Here is a 22,648-nt window from a genome sequence, read left to right on the forward strand (position 1 = left end):
TCATATAAAATCTCCCCTGAAGATATGTTAATCAACTTGTCCTGGGAGTCATAGACCTACTACTGATCTCCATTTGGGTGCCTTTTTAAAAAAAAAAAAAAAAAAAAAGGTGCTTGGCTATTTACGTTTATTTTGTGTAGGTGATGTAAGTTTATACCTTGAACATACCTTAATGTCCATCCCCCATCCTCTACCAGGCACTTTCAGCTTTACATGTGGTGTGGGCAAAGCAATCTTTGATTTTTATTGCAGAGTAGGATTTTTTAAATCTTTTTTTTCTCAAATCTGTCGATGTATTTTAACCTGAAGAGATAGTCAGGGTTTTTGGGTTGTGTCGGTCGTTGTCCTGCAGGGGGTGGTGTGGGGCACAATTGGTGGCAGCTGGCACTGCTGGCAGGCGCACCTGTAGGCAATTTACATCGTGCTGCCTATTTAAGCAGGTTGTGCCTGCCTGTCAGTGCCAGGGTGTCTGTTTGTGTTGTGTGGGTGTTCTGTCAGTGTTGTCAGTGTGTCTGTTGGTCTTCCTCGTCGTGTTCTGTGTTTCCTGGAGGGCCGCTCCAGCTTCGTGTCACCTGGAGGGCCGCCCCTGTTCCCTGCGCCCTGGAGGGCCGCTCCAGCTTTGTGTCTCCTGGAGGGCAGCCCCCTGTTCCCTGCACCCTGGAGGGCTGCCCTCGTGTCCCTCGTGTGCTCCGCAGCCCTAGAGGACTGCCCCCGTGTTCCCCGTGTGCTCCGCAGCCCTGGAGGGCTGCCCTCGTGTTCCTCATGTGCTCCGTGTTCCTCGTGTTCTTTGTGTGCCCCCTCCCCCTGTAAATAAAGCTTGTTTGACCATTTTACCACTGTGTCCTGGCCTGCGTTCGGGTCCTAGTCAACCCGCCCGTGACAGATCTTCGATCCAGGTTTGTTTAGTGCAGCTCTGATTCTGCCTATTTTCCCTGTGCAGATGATTGTGTTCAATTCATGCTGAATCCTGACCCGAAGAGGTGGCGCGTCTATGTTGTGCCATTCTTCTGTGGAGAGGTTGTTTGGTTTCCCCAATGTACAGTTCCTTGCATTTCTCCTGGCACTGTATAGCATAAACAACATTACTTTGTTTGGGTCTTGGTGTCTTGTCCTTTGGGTGTACTAGCCTCTTTCTGAGAGGATTCAGCAGTCCACTTACACTTAAAGGAGAGTGGGCACTCCTTCGAGGACAGCCAGGTAAGGATACTGGCCAGAGAAGACTGCTGGTTTGAAAGGGGTGTCAAGGAAGCTATCCATGTCAAATTGGAAAAACCATCCTTAAACAGAGGTGGTGGCCTGAGGCACTTTCTATCACCCACTTACAATGGAGTCCTCCACTCCTTCCAACAGCAAAACAAACATTCACACCATTCCAGGAGACCCAGTGACTCACCACCATGTGATCCAGCAGACAAAGGGGAGACACCTCAACAGAAACGAGGTGAACGACCCGACCAACGACCCTGCTAACGACTCTCAGGTGACCACCTAGATCATTAGCATGCAAATGGTCCACAGGGGCTATATATTTTCAAGCTCTCTCCCCAGCAATTTCAGAACTGAAGAAGCCTTCTGGATAGAAGGCGAAACGTCTTCAAGAGAAGAAACCCAGTCCAGTTGACATAGAAAACTACCTTGGATACAATGACCTGGATGATTGAGAATCTACACAGACATTCAATTGTTATATAATACATATTAAAATAATAATAATAATATATTAACTTATAAATGCAGATATAGGAATTATTTATACAATATCTTCCCAAGGCAGCAGTCTATCTTCTATTGTCGGATTTTTTTAAAGTACATTTCTTTACAGTGTATGATGAAAATCATATGTTGATCTTTTTTACCTTTTCTCCCTCCAAGTTTAAAAAAGCAACTTCGTTGTGCTTCTAAAATTGGATTAGCTCTTGTAAGCAGTGAGGGATATCAGTGCTCACTGTTTTTTTTTCCCTTTTTAAATCTGCTGCTGAAATATCGGTATAACTCAGATCCAATTTAAATGCCTTGCATAGTTAGCTTAGCTTAGCATTTCTTCATCAAGTCTACTTGTACAAACAAATCTAGGTTCCAAATGCCGATCAACCAATCATTCTGTCATCCGTGGTAAGCACCTACCAGTGTTTTAACTAAGGAATATGCTACATTGTTGTTGTCCCCCCATAACAACATTTCCATATGGACTTTTTCAAACATGTAGATGAAATGATACATCATCTGTTTTTTAGCATCCTTCTAATGACATGGCAGTTGTTTTCGGTGTGGGTGAGTCATTATAGGTCAAACAAGCAGGCATGGCCTCTGTGTAATACATTTGCCTCCAGCCATTGGATATGGTTGTCATATTTGTGTGTTCTGCCATCTGAATCTTTCATTGTGTGGTGAGAATATGATAGACCAATGTTGGTTGTCAGTAATCAGCGGTTAAAGTAGAAATATCTACTGAAGGATGTTATAGTTCAATGTCATGACAGTGTGTACAGGACAGACTGATTCTTCTTTGGCCCTGTGTTGCACACATGTTTGCTACTTATGCATTTAGTGCATTAAGTATCCTATATATACAGGATAGCTGGATAAAAGACCCTTTATATGTTGAAAGCATTGACGATGTAATTCCTGTGTTACAGTCCTGTTGCATTAAGAAGCCTGAGGATCGTTATAATTTAACACCTCTGCCACAGACCATGTCCATCTGAGAATTACATAACAAATGTGAGTCAGGCCTCAGACTGTCACCAAATATTGTTCTATGTAGTGCAGCCCAAAAAAACATTTATATATTTTGTATCCAGCCCTGAAATATATCATAATCAACTTTCCCTGAATTCATTCCAAGGAAAGGTAATTGTTTGCGACTCACAAGAGCTAATTGCTTCATGAGTCAATGAGCAGCACAAGAATTCAGGGGCATGGTGACTTGCTGCAGGCAAAAAAAGGACATTACACTGAAAAAGATTGTGACATGCTTCTGGTTCTTTTCAGAGAAGAAATGCCCAAAGACATTCCTCCCCCTGCTTGCTCCATCATGGCGAAAATTCTGACCTGGTTTTAGTCAAGGGCTTTTACAGCTGAGCTATTGCTCTGCTCAATCGATCCCGCGTACTGAAGTTTCACCTCACCCAAGACCCCAAGTGCCCTGCAGATCTTAGGAGAATGTGTGTGTGTGTGTGCGTGTGTGTGCGTGTGTGTGTGCTTGCATGTTACTGTGTGTTTGTGGTGTACTGGGGTTGAGGAAACCCTTTTCTATAGCTTCCCAAAATAGAGCTGAGAGCAGCTGCAGAAGGGAGGGGGAAATCAGAGACATCAAAGTGTCTGCCGTCAACTGCCTGCTCTGATCATATAGCACTATTAGTGTTCTGGGTACGAAGGTTAGACATTGTTTTGTGCATGTGTGTGTTTGTGTGTGTGTGTGCGCGCGTGTGTCTCTACTACACTAATTCGACAGCATCAGCCTGGCCATTATTTTCCCTAGCAGAAGTCCCTGATGATACTTGTGAAATACTGTCCACTTTATAGTTTTTTCCCCTCCCCTCTTTGCATTATTAGTCTGCATTTGAATGACAAACAGCCAGATGGAATACAAATACTGACATTTCCTGCAATCATCTATGAGGAGCCCCACACCTCAGGGGCAAAGAGAGCAATTTACAAGAACTTTCAGTAGACTTCTGCTTTGCAGATGAGATAGCTGTGTTCAGGAGAGTAAAGTCATATTTTGAATTTAAGCATGTCTCTGAGTACCTTTAAAAATTGTGTAAAGAACAACTTTTAAAATATTTTTAGAACTGAGTAGAAATATCCAAACACATGTTATATTATTATATTACAATTATTATATTATATATTATTATATTATATTATTACTATAATATATTATTATATTATATTATATTATTATTTAACATTATATAAAGGGTCGTTGAGGTGAGGTTTTATGTACAGCCTATTATTTAAAGCAGGGGTGCTCACATTTTTTTCAGCATGCGAGCTACTTACAAAATGACCAAGTCAAAGTGATCTACCCACCACAAAAATGAAAACCATCTAATTTTCAAAAATATTGAGGATTCTTTGTATGTACAATGTATGTTGATGTACCTTGCATAACCAAATGAGCCAATTTTGCAAAACACACATAATAATTAACTATTAACATTTTTTTGTAATTGCCTGAGTTTACTTTAATGACTTGCACTGAATTGAATTAGCCAGGGATGCATAGTCCGGACAGTAGCTGTTGACAGCCAGTCTCAAGCACACTTCCAAATGTTCATCAGTCATGGTGGAACGTATTTGGACTTAATAATCTTCATGTACTTAATAATCTTCTACGCACTTCGAAAATGACATCGTGAAAAATAGTCCACCTCCCATTCCGTATGAAAGTGATATGTTTTTGTCTTCTTACTTGGTCCCGCTCCCTCATTCATTTTGATGACCATAAGCTTTAGCGAGGGCTTAAAATCAGAGGTAATTCGCTTAATCGCTTAGCGCTTCTGACTGGTTGCCCTGTATGTCAATCAAGTAACGGGATTGATGATAGGCTGACATCGTAAATTCTGCTGCACTTAGCGCCGTTGTTTGCGCTTGATTTGTCACCTGAATGTCAAATTCAGTTGTCATCTAACTGGCTGCCCTGTATATAAATCAAGTGATGGGATAAATGATGGGCTGATATTTTTTAATGCCACGCCGCGATCGATCAGTACTAGCTCCGCGATCGACGTAGATCGCGATCGACGTAATGAGCACCCCTGATTTAAAGTCTACCCTGTCAACCTAACACCTGCTCATATTGATCTTTCCAAGTGAAGCCAGTCGACAAGGATGCATGAAGCAAAGGCGCCACCTCTTGTGGTTACTGCGCAAGTACATGGCTATTTACGCCTAATCCAGAAATCAACGTCTTTGTTAATAATAACAATTAATATTCTTATTTACTTAAGCAAAATATTGAATATTGTGAAAGTGGGGTAGCTACAATTTACAATGAGAAATTTGCAGGACAGGAACTATCTGAATATTTAATCTACGGAAGACATTTAGCGGGGACAGGCATACTTGTGAACAGTTCCGGGTAAGAGACTGTTGGCTAGTTGTAGCTGGAATCTCCACTCTCCTTTCTAGGGCAGAGTGGTAAGACCTATTATTGGACTTCTGTGTAACATGTCTCTATCTTGTCATATTTTCGTTTCAATTAAATTTTAAACGCTAAAGAAAATTCAAAGACATTTTTTTTCGTTCGTTTATAACGAGCTAGCTTGTTAGCCAGTGCAAGCTAACACTAACCGTTAACTTGAAAGCGTTTTGCTTTCAGGAAGTTCATAAAAAACAACTCAGATTTGTAGTAATGTTGATTTTAACGTTTGCTATATTAAATTCATCTGTCAGTTATGATTAATTGTGAATTGTAATGTTACGTCGGTAAGATCGTAATTATAGTATATTGTAGTGGGTTTCCACGAGTTATTTTGTTTAAGTCCACATTTTACAATCTATATCTATATGCGCTAATTAACTGTGTATTCCTTTCAGGTTCAACAAAATAAAAATAATGGGTGAGTAATCATAAATATTCTGCATATGAATGTGTTCGGAAAATTTATGACATACATTTTAACATCCATTTCTGCTCCTGCTGTAGTGGATGCTCGCATCATGCTGGTTACAGAAACTATTAACATTTCTCTAAACTCACTAAACAGCTTCATTGGGTCTTGAGCATTTATTTTATATGTTCGAAAACATCAGATTTTATTATTCAACAGATGGAGAGGAGAGAATCTACGGTGGCTGTGAAGGACCAGATGCCATGTATGTGAAGTTGATCTCTTCAGATGGCCATGAATTTATTGTCAAAAGAGAACACGCTTTGACTTCTGGCACTATTAAAGCCATGCTGAGTGGGCCAGGTGAGGATAAGACAAGTTATAGTGATTAGCTGGATCTTTTTCTTGCATTAAATATTATTGTGTCTTAGTTTGTTCTCAATTGCTTAAACTCACAGTAAAGTCATATATGGTGAACTCCAGCAACTGTCCATTATCCATTACAGCCCCACTTTATTAAAATGTAAATAATTTCATGACATAATTTAACTTTTTTGTACAACAACAAGCACGCTGTATGTGCTATATAGTCAGTCAAACCCCAGCAGATGAAATGGTAAATCTTATCAGAGAGATTTATGACTTTGTGTCATAAAGTAGTGAGAAAAAAAAATAGGAAATCAAGCATTAGTGCAAGAAGTTGGACCCAAGCTTTAACATTCAACATTTTAACTTTAAGGGTGTTGAAGAGTTAAGTTGTAAAATGTATTCCTATCATATCTACCCACAGGTCAGTTTGCTGAGAATGAAACCAATGAAGTAAACTTCAGGGAGATTCCATCTCATGTTCTATCCAAGGTCTGCATGTACTTCACCTACAAGGTCCGTTACACCAACAGCTCTACAGAAATACCCGAATTCCCAATTGCTCCGGAGATTGCCCTGGAACTGCTCATGGCTGCAAACTTTTTGGATTGCTAAATTTACAGACAAAATATTGGAGCTCCAACACATTTAGACATTTTTTTCTTATTTGCTTTTGCCATTATATGAACCCTTTTTCTTTGCACCTGGCTTACAGTCATTATTTTATTAGCATTAAAATATTTTGTTTTAATGTGATGAATAAGTATGGCAGTGTGCATTGAAGTACACTAGAATAAAAATGGCCCCCACCATCCTGCATACATATTTCTTCACCTCTCCAGCCTAATAAACAGATGCTTGGTGAGAACTGTTGTAGTTGCATTCTTATTCAGAATGAAGTACACATTACTTAAGTAAGCACATTCACCTAAGCTCTATGTGGCTTTATGGCAAGTGTGTTCAAAATACTGAATCTTGTCATAATGAATGGTTATTCTTTCTACTAATAAATGGGAAACATAAGTGCTGTCCTGGTACTTGACTTCATAGTCACCTATTCAGGTTTACTTTAGCTGTATGCAATAATCTGATAGAATTCAGTCTTTATTTTACCAAGCGTTTTATACCATGTGCATTTTAAATAGTAATATCACTTGAATGCTATCAAAGACTGTATTGGGTTTGGTTGATTAAACAAGCAAAATGATAATATAAAAATTTTACTTATAGTGAAAATTGAGTTTACAGTATCAGTCAATGCAAAAGGATTTGTTTCTCCTGTTATTTTTGAAAAAGCCATGTGCCATATTGGGTAGAGTTCAGATTATCTTTATTTTCCCTCAAAAGAAACTCACGGAATTATACTTGCTGTCCCACGCAGCAATGCCACAACTGGGAAAAATGTGGGAAAGAGGTTAAGGTTAGAGCGTCATCTACTGGTAGAAAGAGCTAAAACGTTTTTTAAAAAAGCAGAACATCCGACCAACACGTCGAGTCCACGAGATCAAACGGTAAACACGACGATTTGGGGGACTTTGACCTTTGATCTTCCAATGATTGTGGACCCATGTCATTGCCAAGGGGCTTGCGCTACTAATTAGGAAGTCTATCCGTGCGCATTATTTCTCTAATTGTATAATCCATAATCTGCCTCAACCAGCAATCCTTCCACCGAGACTAACCCTCCCTTTGACCTAGCACGCAAGAAGAATGGCTGCAAGAATAAAAAAATTTAAAAAGTGTAGTTGAAAAAGTCTTACACCAACATTACATTACATTACACCAATGGCATTTAAAGGGTTTAAAATCGCCATCACAAAAACCTTTTAAAAAAAAGTCTCACTCAATTCTGAATAATTCGATATTACCAACTTGGTAATACCAAGGAAGTAAGGACAATGTTGATCTGTGACGTCACACTCCAGCTGAATTGTTTTCTTCTGTCACAACTTTGAATCACGTGACTGACTGACGTGACGTACAGTCCTTCCGTCTGAGCCGTTGCGGTGGGGGTTTCCATCATGGCGTCGATGCAGGTAAGAGTACAATCACTAGTGACTGCATTTTACTAATTTGGCCGAACACCAGTCTGATATTTTCCAGTAGAATTGTCAGCTAGTTCACTTTTGTACAGGTTTAGATTGTAAGTGGGGATGACAGTGGAGCAAAAGGGATGAAATCACTCCTTGCTGGCTCACCGTTGCGTTCGAGCTTTGCTTCGCGACACAACCCGTCAACAGCCAAAGTCAAAGCGACCATCTGAGCCGTCTGAGGCAATGCGAGCTGACGTGCGGTGGTCTTGTGTTTTTCCTCAATAACTTTTTGAATGGTAGCTGTGACGTCGCAGTTCCCTTGAATACGTGGGAATTCTGGCTAGATTGGTTGCCGTTTGCTAACGCTAGCTAGCAGGATAGTACGCAGATGGAGTTTCCCCTTCAGCCTAACAGGTGTATCACACTCACCTCTGCAGCGCAACGTTGAAATTTACTGTAGGAATGACTTTATTCTTTGTTCCGAACTGAAATATTCGTCCTGTATTCGTGCACAGGTATGTGCCACGTTCCTTTTACAGCCAAATCGTAATAAAATCATGTTTATTTTTTTTCTTACAAACATAACACCTTTTTTTTTTTTTTTTACAGAAAAGACTACAAAAGGAGTTATTAGCATTGCAAACTGACCCTCCCCCAGGAATGACTCTCAATGAGAAAAGTGTGCAGAATACCATAACACAGTAAGTACACATTCCCTTTATTTTTTATATTTACAATTTCAGTTAGTCGTTTCCAATGAGCTATTTTACTGTCCAATTAAATCACCCTTTTGAAGTTGTTAAGATTTGCTGCATTTCCTTATTGTTTATTGTGAGTGACATCAAAACCATTGTAGGTTGGACCAAAGGAAACACAAGTGCTAATTCTTCCTTGGTTATTCATTCTCTCATTAAGAAATATAATGATAGACCTGGTTCCTATTAGAAAAAAATATTTTTTTGCAAGTCATCCATAAAGGTCCATAGGAATGTTTAGCCACTGTTGCTCGTTCACTTTTTTGTGCAGGTTACATCGTTGTTGTTTTTTTGCCATTGCAATATTTTCAGGTTCTGAGCTTATCGGCAACCATGTCTCACACATGCAGAGCTACTTAATGACCCACATGCAGTCTTTGTCATTTAAAGCAACAGCCTGTGTTGCTTTTGGAAATAAGGGTGACAGACTTTTCCAAAACACTTGTGACAACTACAAGAGAGAACACCCACTGATCCCCATCTCAACCTAAAAAACATCTTTTAAAAACTATATAGAGAATTCAAAGAAGCAGTAGAAATGACCAATTTCCTTTTGAGTAGCAGCAAACATGATAGAAGATAATACATTGCAGCTTAAAACACAAAGGACAAATAAACCTGGACTGTAACTATATCATAATGCTAATTATCAACTGCATCATTGCAAATTGCACGTTCATCCAACAGCCATATCAATCCATCAATCAATCTTTATTTATATAGCGTCTTTTACAATCAAAATTGTTTCAAGGCGCTTTCCAGAATCCCAGGGCCTAACCCCAGACAGTGGCAAGGAAAAACTCCCCTTTAACAGGAATAAACCTTGAGCAGGATCAGGCTCATGTAGGGGGACCCTCCTGCTGATGGCCGGCTGGGTAGAGAGAGAGGAGAGGGGGGAGGACAGGTAGATGATAGAATGGAGAGGAGAGGAGAAGCACAGACCACAGAAACACATACACATACAAAAATACACTATTTATGCAAGCCGCCGACCGAGTGGGTCAGCGGGGCCGTAGGTCATCACGCAGCTCTGAAAGCGGCGATACCTGTAAATGAATACGGGGGGGGGGAGCAGAAAAACTACACAAGAAACAGCATAACTAGTCTACTTGATGAGGAGAGGAGAGGAGAGGAGAGGAAACCATGACCCAGTGGGGTGATCATGTTTAGCTTCCCGTACCTGGACAGGGAGCTGGTTCCATAGCAGGGGGGCCTGGTAGCTAAATGCTTGGCCCCCCATTCTACTCCTAGAGACTCTGGGAACCACAAGTAGACCAGCATTCTGAGAGCGGAGCAGTCTATTGGGCTGGTAAGGTGTCAATAGCTCCTCCAGGTAGGAAGGAGCTAGGCCTCTGAGGACGTTGTAAGTCAAAAGAAGGGTTTTTAAAATTATTCTAGCTGCAACTAACTCTGGCTGCAGCATTTTGGATCAACTGGAGGCTTCTTAGAGAGTTGTTTGGACACCCTGATAATAAAGAATTACAATAGTCCAGCCTGGAAGTAACAAATGCATGGACTAACTTTTCAGCATCATGCCGCGTCTGTAGTTTCCTGATCTTTGTGATGTTCCTCAGATGAAAAAAGGCACTTCTAGAGACTGTTTTAATGTGTGAGAGATTTTGGTCAAAGGTTACTCCAAGATTCCTCACAGAGAGACTAGATGCTAATGAGATACCATCTAGAGTGATCATGTGATCTAATCTATCCCTAAGAGGTTCAGGACCAAACACCATGACCTCAGTTTTTCCTGAGTTAAGGAGGAGGAAATTTGAAGACATCCAGGACTTTATGTCTTTAAGACAGGTCTGAAGCTTCACTAACTTCTCTGTCTCCTCTGGTTTCATGGATAAATAAAGCTGAGTGTCATCGACATAACAATGAAAATTTATTTTATGCTACCGAATAATGTTCCCTAAGGGGGACGCATGTACAAGGTGAAAAGGATTGGTCCAAGTACAGAACCTTGTGGAACTCCATGGCTCACCCTACTGTATGAGGAGGGAACACCATGGACATGAGCAAACTGGTATCTATCAGATAAATATGATCTAAACCTGCTGACCCTTTAATCCCAATCACATGTTCCAGTCTCTGTAACAGGATGCTGTGATCAACTGTATCAAAGGCAGCACTGAGGTCCAGCAGAACCAGCATAGAGACCAGTCCATGATCTGAAGCTATGAGAAGATCATTAGTAGAAGAAATGCCATTTCTGTGCTGTGATGAGCTCTAAAGCCTGACTGAAACATCTCAAAAAGGCTGTTTCTCTGCAGGTGCTCCAGTAACTGAGTCACCACCACCTTCTCAAGAACTTTAGAGATAAAAGGAAGGTTGGATATTGGCCTATAATTTGCTAAGACATCAGGATCCAGTGATGTTTTTTTAAGCAACGGCTTAATCACTGCCACCTTGTAGGACTGGGGTACATAACCTGTCACTAAAGAACAATTGATCTGGTCCAGGATAGAACTGCCTATCACTGGTAAAACATCCTTCAACAGGTGTGTTGGGATGGGATCTAAAAGACACGTGGTGGTCTTGGATTTCTGAATTAGCAATGATGCCTCAGAAAAATATATAGGGCTGAAGGAGTTTAAGGGCTCGTTGGAGAACCTGTATGTTCCCACAGTCAGCACATCTGGTGATGGCTAATTTGGCCACAGTGCTGAAAAGAAACCTGGGGTTGTTCTTATTTTCCTCAATTAAAGAAGAAAAATAAGCTGTTCTAGCCTTACGGAAACTGTAAACTAATAGACAGTCTTTCCAGGCTACATGATAGCTATCTATTTTACAAGAATGCCACTTCCTTTCTAGTCTGCGCACTTTCTTCTTGAGGGTCTTGTAAGCTCAGAGGGGGTCATTCCAAGTGAGGGTGCAGAGTGATCTTTGGTCTTTATTCACCATTATGTTGCAATTTTCTAAATTAAGATTTCACTCCCAGTTAAAAAAGAAAGCAATGTCTCTTTCATCTTCTTGACCACTTTATCCCTTTCGGGGTCATGGGGAGGGTGCACATATTGGGCGAAGGCAGGGTTATGCCCCTGGATGAGTCGTCAGTTCATTGCAAGCATTTTTGAGCATTTGTGGGTTTTGTACTTTGTTCAAGGGTACCTTGGCAGTGCTCTGAAGGTGTTCCAAGTTTCGTCTGCACTGGGGCTCAAACTGAGAACCTTCTGCTTCGCAGCTCAGTCCAATTTATTATATTTCATCTTACAAACTCAGGTTCATCTTAATTTTTTTTATGATTATTGACTTTTTCTTTCTTAGGAGAAAGCTTAATTGTAGGGTTTTTAAAGTTTAGGGAGACAGTCTATTAGCCCAGTGTATTAGCACAGTTATTCCTGTCCATATGATGGTGATTATAAAGTTGTTTTTAAAAAAAAATTGATTTAAAGCACATTTATCTGTGCTGATAATTACATTTCTATCCCTCTCAGTTGATGTATGCTAACACAGATGGCCAAGCCTAATGCTATCAGGCTCAACTGCTGCAGCCATGTCATATACGCATATGACACTGGCTTGCCCATATACACCAAATGGCTTATTTCTTTGATTTCCTTGATGACAGAACAAAATATCTTTGGGTGTTTCTCTAAATCATCAAATCAATGAAGTAAAAGTTAATCTTGTGTCTAGTTGTTTGGTCTCCAAGTAATGTTCCAGACAGACTTGTCTTTGTGTACATTTATATTTAATTGTATTATGCCGAAGGTTATGAACCTGAAGAAAGTACAAAAGACTAGTGATTGTGGTGCATAATCAATGTCCCCGTTAGTCCTCAAGGTTCCTACTGAGAGGACGATATCCTCATGAATGTTCTGTAATACATTAATTAAACCTCTGGGTTATATTAATTGTAGAGTCTGAGAAAAAACAAATGTCCCGCTGCCCAGTTAGCACAGTTCTGTAGCCAGAGAAATTAGCTTTCAGAATCAGAATTAGAAGCAGATTTATTGCCATTGTTCATGTAATACACAGTATTACACAAACTAGGAATTTGTCATGGTGTGACGCTGCGACATTCAACATAAAGAAGACCACACTAGAATAAGATAAATAAAATAAAATAAGACATATATACAGTATATACATAAAGTGGTATAAGTGGTAAGAAATAGTGCAGGTCCATGCAGGAGTAATGTATTGTTCGTGAGTCCGACTGGCTGCTGTACATGGTGCTTAAGTGATAAGTCACTTGGTGTTCAGCAGCCTGATGGCAGAGGGGAAGAAGCTTTTGTCCATAAACTCAATAAAGTATCACAATATTACTAAATTGTCCTCATAACCCAGCTGTATATTGAATGTCAGGATATTTGGCTCTAGGGTACATCTTTTAGACACATCTGCAATGTCTTGATGGTGCCACACATTTGAGATTGTGACTGCTGGAATTGAGGCCTCTCTTAATTTAAAATTAAAAGTGTTTTCACATTTTGGTTTTACTTATCAACAATGCTGCTTGTCTTTTCAGATGGATTGTAGACATGGAAGGAGCACCAGGCACACTATACGAAGGAGAGAAATTTCAGCTGCTTTTCAAATTTAGTAGTCGGTATCCCTTTGACTCACCTCAGGTAAGCAAAAATAACTCCAGGTCAGATGTAGACTTCAAATGTTAGTGTGTAACATTGTAACAAAGGACATAAACATTAGAAGAGCTGCTCAAACCTTTTGTTCAGCAGTTGACCAGGGAGTGATTTTTTTACTTTGGATTCCTTGCACAGCCCCCACCGACACCTCATTTAAAGAGATTTCAGTGGGACCTCTACTTACGAACGTCTCTACATGCGAAATTTTCAGGTTACGTCAGGAAAATATTTCCTCTTGTTACGAAAGAAATTTCAGGATACAAAAGGCAAAAATACGCTACCGCTGCTACTCGCAGCTCGCGGAGTTTAGCGAACGCAAACATGCTTGTAGCTGCTCTGCCATTGGCTATCGCCTAGCATCTTCCTGTAATCCCATTGGCTAGGAGGGACATCAATATGTACACGTTAGTGTGTATCCCAGCGTCTTCGGAATTTATTGTGGGTGTTCGTATGTTTGTCCATTAGATGGCGGTGTTACCACAAGTGCATTCGTTGCTAAATTCGTTGCTAGTAATGACGGCTAATGTAAGATTAGCCTGTAATAAAGTTCATTTTGTTCCTGGAGAAGCCTTGCACTGAATTCCTACATTTATTGTGTGGTAATCTAATTGTAACATGTATTTGTTACATGTTTTGATGCATTTTTATGATTTATAAAAAAAATTATGTCCGAATTTTTGAGGGCTTGGAACGGATTGGGGCAGTTACGCCCCCCCCCTAGGAAGAAGAAAACATTTTGCGCCCCCCCCACTCTCCGCTTTGACTATAATTAGTATCATTTGTCTATGAAATTGTTATAAGTACACCCCTACATAACATTGTATCCTTATTAACATTAAAGAAAACAAAAAAAAGAAAAAGAAAGAAATATAGGCCAACGTACAACAAAGAATAGCTTTATTAACATTGTTTTTTAGTCTGTAACAGAAAAGATTTAAAGTGCATCAATTAACCGTTAATTAATTTGTCTCATTATTTCTGTCTCCCTCCGCCTTTCTTTTCATCACTGTTAAGTATTTTTTCATGCTGTCTTGGTTTAGTCACTGCTCTTCATATCTCTTGCTCTGTGGTGTGTGCGCGCGAATGCTCGGTGCAAAAAAACTCTACACCATAGAGCTAATACTGCCTGCGCACACTCTGACAATGAGAGCGCCACTGCCCCCACTGTAGTGGATGTGCAATTACACTTTATTCTAGTACGGCAAAAAAACAAACAAACATGTTCTTCGGGGTCACACGTACCCCCCCTGGCATCGCACCGCGCGCCCCACTATTTGAGAAGGGCTGGATTAGGGCATTTACATGGAAAACGCATCTCTACTACGTAATTTTCAGGTTACGAAACAACGGAACCAATTAATTTCGTAAGTAGAGGTCCCACTGTACTTAAAATCAATCAGGAGGAGGCCAGCTCTATAAGAATAACGAACATGTCAGTGGGAAGAAAATTAGATAAACACCTGCATCTACTTAGCAACCAGGCTACCATCTTCTCAAACAGAAACCCACGAGCTGCCGGAATGATCTCAGACTCCATGTGGGAGAGGAGAGGAAAGGAAAGGAAAGCAGAGCAAGAGAGTGCATTGTTGGTTTTATGGGCATCTCAAGGTTCAGCACTGTGTTGTGGAACTGTGATTGCAAAATGACACCTTTTAAATCCATAGCTGGCCATCAGACTCAAGTAAAATTATAGAGAAAAACAATATGCCCATGAGATCTTAAAGCATTGTATACATTATATATGTAGCCTTTTGAAACTGTTTCTGTCGTGAGTTTATTTTCAAGCCTCTACGTTAAGTGAGGGACACTGTCTGCCAAGATGTTTTAAGTAGGACCCATTTTTACTTTCATTTTCCATCTCAATGCACTCGCCATATCAGCCCCCAGTCTGAAGAGGGGGAGCTTTTTCCTTTGAGGCCAAATCTGGTTTGTTACCACAGCTTTTGCCCCCCTCTTCATCCTAGAGTTCCATGTTGTATAGGGCTACACCTAAGCTCAAACAAAAATAAGCCTTACCATCTGCAGTTGATGTTGACAGATCTTAACTTCTACAGTCTATTAGGGTAACACTGGAATGTCTCTCTATTTGTTACCACAGGTAATATTCACAGGAGAGAATATACCTGTCCATCCTCACGTATATAGTAATGGTCACATCTGTCTGTCAATACTCACTGAAGATTGGTCGCCAGCCCTCTCAGTGCAATCAGTTTGTCTTAGCATTATCAGCATGTTATCCAGCTGCAAAGAAAAGGTAAGTCATCTGTGATGGAGGGTTTGAATCATTAATGCCAATAAAGATGTATAATTCTTCTCAATAACGTTTATTGTAGAAAAAAACCCTACTCTATCATTTGAACAATGCGTTACTTTGTTTTATTGGTAGATTACCCATTAAAATTAAATTAATTAAAAGATGAAAACTCAAAAATACATAAATGTGATTTGATGATTACAGCTAGTGGAAGTGGAAGACATTAATTTACTTTCATTGTTGGATGATGGTTTTTTTTGACTGAAAAGGTTTGGCCCATACCAGAACCTGCCACTAGATATCAGCAACTGCGATTGAGTGATAGATATTTGTGGACTCGTCCATCTTTGTGCATTGTCCAACACCTCAGTGGAGATTCTCTTCTAAATAACCTGCTTAAACATTCAAAACTTTTTTTTTTCTCTGCCACAGAGACGACCGCCTGATAATTCCTTTTATGTAAGAACATGTAATAAAAATCCAAAGAAGACTAAATGGTGGTATCACGGTATGTATCTCCCTGATTGAATGACATGTATAAAACTTGCTGCTTTAAGTTGTTATATCTCCATGTTTCTTTGTTTCACAGATGATACATGCTAATGTACAAATTTTGTAATAAGATGCAGAAGAAAGAAGTCCTACTGACCTTTGAAAGCACTTTTTAAAGATTCAGTCTCTGAACTCTGACCTTTGACTGGAACCATGGACACCATGCGTTGAAGGCTCTTGGCTGCAGTTTCCCAGTGGGTGCATGTTTTACGCGACTGTAATATAGAGAACTAAAATATCGGAACATTGAGATGCACCCAAGACGGATTGTTTTTTCCCTCTGGTTAAACATTTGGGATGCAGCGAGGAAGCAAGCAAGTACTAAGATGGTTCCAATTCCTCTTTTAATTATTTGTATTGTTACTTTTGTGCGTGGGTGCATTTTAAGTTCCTTGTGTTGTGCAATAATGATGGATGCATGCTGGGGCCTACACACAGATATTCAAATCAAATTTGGTTTCTGGAAGGGATCGACCATTAGAACCCCAAAAGAATGCATCATCTTTTTTTCCCCCTTTTTAAATCAGATGCACTGTAAAAATGTATTTAACTTCTAGCTTGATTCCTGGGTGTCTTACTTCCCGCTCTAGAAAAGTCGGTACAGATGGAAATTAAAACAAATCAGTTCACAGTGCTCACTAGTCCATTGTTAATATGCATCTTCCATTTAAAAGATTATGAGACATCATAGTTGTGTGTGATCTGGGTTTTTTTTTGTATTATTATTATTTTTTTTAAATGCCTCTATATTCTAAAATGTTTGATTTTAAGATTTGATTTCTTTTTGTACTGTTTTTCAACAAGCTGAAATTGGGTTGGATTTGGTGAGTCGCCATTTTCAATTTTTAAAAATTCTTATTTAATTTTAAATTCTTCAAGCGTGACGCTAAATGATAAAAGGGGATTCTTTACAGAAGTAGTTAAGCAACAAAGCCTTTGTGATTTCCCCTCTGGTCAGAGTTTTGGCTCAGGTACTTTTTTCAATAAAGATCACCTCTAAAATGATACCTATCAGATGTTTTGAATTTAACTCTATTTTCACCAAAAGAGACTGTTCTGTTGTGAAATAATATGTCTAAACCTATTGTACATAAGTATAAGTTGTTGGATGATTGCAAGGCATTAGCAGACAATGCAATTGAGGAATGAGTATAGGAGTGCATAACTTCTTATAGTATCTTTTACAGATTAGAATAAGTCTAGGCTCAACAAACCCTGTTGTTGGTATAAAAAGGAAAATATGTATAGCAGTTTTACAGTGGGGGTGCATGCATTTCAAAATCTCCTACTTTTTGTTATTGGCATCAGCCATTGTGACCAACTTTTAATCTCTCCATAGAGATAATGGATAATGGGATGTATTTCTACTGAGGCTGCATTGCATCTTTGTCCTTTCAGACCATAATCACTCCATTCCCAAAGATTGCCATCCAATTAACGATACTTGAATTTTCCATCTTTGGATATTTGTACTGCATTTGCTCTCTCCCCTCCCAGCCAGGGTCTAGCTGAGCTTCTTGAATGAGCCCGAATGAATGTGATGATGATCTCTACTGTAGAGTTTACAACAGCAAAGCGTTATCTCCAAGATTATATATGGATAATTTAAAGAAATGTATCTAACCAATGATTTTTTTTTTGACTAGCTTCCTTATAATGGGTCTTGTCTGCTGTCACAGTGCTGTGAAACTATGGGAAGGAAAATGTTGACCATAAATTTGGCAGCATTTGTGGTGGGATGAGAAGCCTTCACCCAGTGAGCAGTGGATCAGTGCAAACATGCAAGTGAATATGTTACATGGATTTGTGTGTGTGTGTTTTTTTTTTTTTTTTTTTAATTTTTAGTGTATTTTTCAATGTGGTTTGAACTCTTAGCTTGCAGATTGTGAGTGATAAACACTAATGAGTGTGTGTTATTTATTTTGGATTTTTTTTTCTGGGATGTTCAAGCTCCATGTAATAGGTGCCTGTTCATTTTCAATAAATGAAAAGATTCACTTTTATTCAGTTCTGCATTTTTTGTAAAATCCAGTTGAATTGAATTGACTTTATATATAAAATTGTATAAAACTCTCCCCTCTGATACAAAATCACTAAAACACATCAACCAATAAAACATGCAGAAAATGAAAGACAAGGTAAAACAGAGAAATGGTTGCAGAAATAACTTCTATAAAGTCTTGTTAATAATCAATGACTTCATTCCTAATGTACTAATGCAAGTGCCATCAAATTTTTATCATACTTTTTCGGAGTGTTATTTTTGTAAATGGTTAGCTATTTTTCATCTGTATACGGTTTAGTATCCCCATCTAGTGGTTAACTGTTGTTACTGTAAATCTTAGCCTTAATTACTTTTTTCTTTTGACATAAAAACATTCCGGTGGAAATTGAAGCAGATTCTCTGAATAAACACTGTCTCCATATCCATAGTACTAACATTTTAAAAAGAAACTACTTCATGACAGAGACCATGCATGACTAAAATGCACCGTGACTGGCAGGGTCCATGTTCTGTTGCTGCCTATACAGTTCCAGGGTGTTTTTGTTTGTCTGTTTGAGCTAAAGGGGCTTCTTTGTTTGTTGATTCATTAATTTCTTTAAATATTACACTAAATGTGGAATTGCCCATTAAAAATGCATGTGCATATTGTATTTTAGCTATTTAAAAAGGACATGTCAAAGTGTTTTCATTAACAATATTTGTCCATAGTTTAGGGATAAATTACATTACTGCAATCAGCGGGAATTCTGCTGTAACATCAAACAAATTCACTAGACTAAAACTGTTTTGGAGGAAGCGAAGCAGGACTGAACCATTCACACATTCGAAGGGGGGTGGCTTCTCCATTCATAATAGACTTTAAACTGCACTCGTGGACACGAGGTAAACAATACTAAATATGCGACACTGCCCTCTTTATCAACACATAACTCTCACAATAGAAAATGTCAAAATTGACTTCATGTCCAACGTGGAACATTTTAATCACTTATTCACACAAATTACGTGGTGTGTTCCCTGTTCCATCCAGTTCTCTTTAGTGTTTGCCAATGTCGGAGGTGTAACTGGGGTTTCGCCCTGGACAAAGGTAAAATATAATTAATTATTCGTCCCATTGTTCCCAGGGAGTCTGGCATGTTTGCCATGCTGTCGCCAGTCTAAGTATGAGCTTGTAAATGACTTAAATCCCGCAGAGTTTGATGGAAAAATGGGCTGTGTAGAGATGTTAGCAAGAAGAGTGTTCGGCCGATCAGCCATGATGATTGTTAACCGGCTAAAGTAGCCTTTCAGGAGATGCTATATATTTTTTATTCATCATGACTCAATGCAGCCGTATGAATGTGACAGGAGGCACACCTATTAGTTGTGCTTGTTTAACTTTAGGAACTGACACTCACAGGAAATGTCATTTTAAACGATGGCAACATTAGCTTCCTGCTAAGATATACGTAGTCGCAGCTGTACCATAGGTTGCAGACGAGCCACCAGTTCTGTCTGTCAAACTTAACCTTGCATGATTTTTACGGAGCATACATAGGGTGGCTGTTTTACAATAGGTGTGTTAACGACTCCGTAAAAGGGCCATTACATCCACGTAAGAGTGTGACCCCCACAGTCAGGTATGTGCAAGATGCAAAAGCCATATTAAAAGCTTTAAAATCGATTGGATGAAGGGAATTAACCTTACAGTTGAGATGAATTATTATATTGTCAAGCCAATCAACAGTTAGTTCTTGCACGCACCCGCATCTTAACACGATTGCTGTAGTGTAACATTAACTAGACAAATTTATTTTCCCTGCAAACTCGTTTCTGTCCCTGACAGCTTCCATAGCTCTTGTCAGTCTCAAATGAAATGTTATTGAGGGGTCATTGTCTTGTGCAGGCTGCTCACAGGATTCTCTCCCTTTTCCAGAGAGCTTAGCAGCAGTAACACAAGCAAAGCTCCTTCAAATAAAGCTTCATTGTCTGGGTGTATTAGCTCCCTGTGGGACAGGATTTGAGTTATGCCTGTGGCCACTATGGTTAAAGTCTATTTTTTGAGTTTGCAGAAATGTAAGAGATGATAATCATCAACATTAAGTATTATATGTATTATTATTCAACAAATTACATTTATAGGGTATGTTAATTTGTTAAAATTGTCTGTTTTATTTTTGTTTTTGTTTTTTTAGGAATAGAGCATGGCTCAAGTGAAAGTACAGACTTCAGCACCCCTGGCTGGACCTGGCCTCCCTCCCGGAGTTCCCCCAACGGCCATGGCCAGCCCAGGACCTCTGGGTCTGCAGCCCTCTGTCAATGGCACGGGTCCGGCTCCCACACCTGCCTGTCCAGCTCCTGCAGGCGGATTTGTGGATGCCCCTGTGTCTGCCACATCACCAGGTAGACCAAACAGGCTCTCTTCAGGGAAAGTTAAGGGACATTTACTTTTGGAGTCATTTATTTATTTTTTTGGTCGAACTGCATATTTAATAATTAATAACCAAGATGGTTACAACTTCTGTTTTTAATGCATGTCTCAATCTGATATTGTCCAAACCTTGCAAACCGTATGCCTGCTACAGATTCAGATTTTTAAAAACTGTTAAAGCAACTAAATTAGATAAGGCTACTATGATTTGGAAGTGCATTGTAGATCCTGCGAATAGAACTGTCTAACATTTGCCTAAGAAGAAATGTTAAGGAAACCCTTGCTTGTGTTGGAAATACAATGATCTGTCGTGAGCATGTAATATGCATCCTGTTGCACTGTGTCTTAGGCCCACCCCAGGAGAACATGGCAAACCCTAAAGAGAAAACTCCAATGTGTTTGGTGAATGAGTTAGCCCGTTTCAATAGGATCCAACCACAGTACAAGCTTCTTAGTGAGAGAGGACCTGCACACGCTAAGGTGAGGATTGCCAAAGGGCACTGATGTGGAAAATATAGACTTTCTTTCTGCAGTTGTTTTTATTTCATGTAACAGGGACAGTGTACAATTACTCAGCTGCATTTACATAATATACATAATACATACAATACATACAGAATAATTTAGATTTGTCTAGCACCATCTAGCATAGATGTATTGCCACCAAGCAGCATGGAAAGATGATTCAACAGGCCTCACTTATTGTCCAGTTCTTTAATGTTAAATTTAGCTCTACTATGATGTCATCCTACTTGGGTATCTGACACAGTTATCCCAGCTGTCCTGCTATCCTGCCAAATAAAGGTGCACCTTAACCTACTGTACTAAGCTCTAATGCTAAGAAGAAAAGCAGCTCGAATCAACATGAAACAGCTCTGCTTCATGTATAGACATAACATAATATGATTGACTGATTTTTCGTGAATAGAAATTGGTCACTAAAGTTACGGCAAAAAGAAAATACAAATAGACTTTAAAGTAATGGATGGGGTATTCTTGAGTTTCACATTTCTGAGCACAGATATATGCTCAGCAAATGGAATGTGATGAAAAAAGCAATCAATGTTAATGCATCCCGCTCTGCTGTTCCAGATCTTCTCTGTTCAACTCGCACTCGGGGAGCAGGTATGGGAGGCAGAAGGTACCAGCATTAAAAAGGCCCAACACTCCACAGCTGCTAAAGCACTGGAGGAGAGTGTCCTTCCCAGACCAGCCCCCCGCTCTCCAAAAGTGGACATCAACAGTAACCCGGGTATTGAAACCCCAACAAAAACGTACTTTGTGAACTGAAGTAACATGTCAAAGCTTTGTCCACATTGCTGAACTCTAGGAATCTTTTAGGTTGCAAGCTTTCAGACATATTATAAGAAAACCATCAGAAGTATATGGTACAAATTTTCAGGAAAAAAAAAAGTGTCGACAGTGGGCTAAGTGCTTTCAGATAACATCCAGTGAAAGCTGGCTAAGTGCAAACTTATGTTTTGTCAACTTAGTATCCCAGGTCTTAATTCCCCTGCCCTCTGTGGCATCTGTAATTTTGGAACATTTCATATCCAACCTTTCTGAGGAATTAAGAAAACCCTGTGATAGGTTATGCAACCTCACTAGGGAGCTGTTGTATTAGAAGCTTATGTGTTATGTAAAATGAGACAGGTAGGGAAGTTCTGCTGTTTTTAGGTTGATAAACAACCTCTGTGAAGTCAATTGATAATCCTGACTTTTTTAGAGAACAATTATCTTTACCACACATGCAACATATGATTTCTGCTTAATATTTACTCCAAATGTGCACATTTTTGCATTCAAAAACTATTATTACCTTCACCTACAGGCAGTATAACACCCACAGTGGAGCTAAATGGTCTAGCGATGAAAAGAGGAGAACCAGCGATCTACAGGCCTTTGGATCCTAAACCCATGCCCAACTATAGAGCCAACTATAACTTCAGAGGCATGTTCAACCAAAGGTGAGCCCATCACTGAACTAGCTCTAAAGTCATTAGGACACACATGGCATGGATACTCAGCTGGTACGTTTTTCCAACACGGGACTCAAACTGACTCTCAAAAATACAACAGAAATGGATTGTGCTGATTGACTTCAGCAAGACTTGCTCCTACAG

The 22,648-nt window shown here is 39.5% G+C and overlaps 3 protein-coding genes and 1 long non-coding RNA gene across 8 annotated transcripts in view; all 4 read left to right on the forward strand.

The window, feature by feature from the left end:
• Positions 1-5,020: 5,020 nt before the first annotated feature.
• On the forward strand, positions 5,021-6,792 carry LOC130514196 (elongin-C). Of its 2 annotated transcripts, none has more exons than XM_057013646.1 (4): positions 5,021-5,145; positions 5,545-5,567; positions 5,778-5,921; positions 6,349-6,792. In XM_057013646.1, exons 2-4 carry the CDS (start codon positions 5,564-5,566, stop codon positions 6,537-6,539), a joined length of 339 nt encoding a protein of 112 aa, XP_056869626.1. In that variant the 5' UTR covers positions 5,021-5,145; positions 5,545-5,563; the 3' UTR covers positions 6,540-6,792. The 2 variants fall into 2 exon arrangements, with proteins under 2 accessions (XP_056869626.1, XP_056869627.1); XM_057013647.1 differs by having other exon boundaries at positions 5,069-5,086.
• A 1,026-nt stretch (positions 6,793-7,818) lies between these two features.
• On the forward strand, positions 7,819-18,113 carry LOC130514194 (ubiquitin-conjugating enzyme E2 W). The gene is made up of 6 exons (XM_057013645.1): positions 7,819-7,960; positions 8,567-8,658; positions 13,187-13,289; positions 15,403-15,558; positions 15,991-16,066; positions 16,148-18,113. The coding sequence occupies exons 1-6, from the start codon at positions 7,946-7,948 to the stop codon at positions 16,159-16,161; spliced, it is 456 nt and encodes a 151-aa protein (XP_056869625.1). The 5' UTR covers positions 7,819-7,945; the 3' UTR covers positions 16,162-18,113.
• Positions 8,665-11,274, forward strand: LOC130514198 (uncharacterized). Its single transcript, XR_008946955.1, has 2 exons — positions 8,665-10,539; positions 10,849-11,274. It is a non-coding gene; the product is annotated as an uncharacterized LOC130514198 (long non-coding RNA).
• A 1,013-nt stretch (positions 18,114-19,126) lies between the features above and the next one.
• stau2 (staufen double-stranded RNA binding protein 2) overlaps positions 19,127-22,648 on the forward strand; it is a 63,708-nt gene continuing 60,186 nt past the window's right edge. For 2 of the 4 annotated variants that reach the window (XR_008946948.1, XM_057013619.1), the window contains exons 1-5: positions 19,146-19,202; positions 20,290-20,497; positions 20,875-21,005; positions 21,618-21,777; positions 22,357-22,492. Coding sequence is in view for 3 of the 4 variants with exons in the window: in XM_057013619.1 (XP_056869599.1) it covers positions 20,299-20,497; positions 20,875-21,005; positions 21,618-21,777; positions 22,357-22,492 (626 nt within the window). In the remaining variant the exon portion in view is untranslated. Of the gene's footprint in view, positions 19,277-20,289; positions 20,498-20,874; positions 21,006-21,617; positions 21,778-22,356; positions 22,493-22,648 lie in introns of all 4 variants that reach the window. The other 2 variants (XM_057013617.1, XM_057013618.1) reach the window with 2 other exon arrangements.

The sequence above is a fragment of the Takifugu flavidus genome, chromosome 17 (assembly GCF_003711565.1).
Source record: "Takifugu flavidus isolate HTHZ2018 chromosome 17, ASM371156v2, whole genome shotgun sequence".
Taxonomy (NCBI): Eukaryota; Metazoa; Chordata; class Actinopteri; order Tetraodontiformes; family Tetraodontidae; genus Takifugu; species Takifugu flavidus.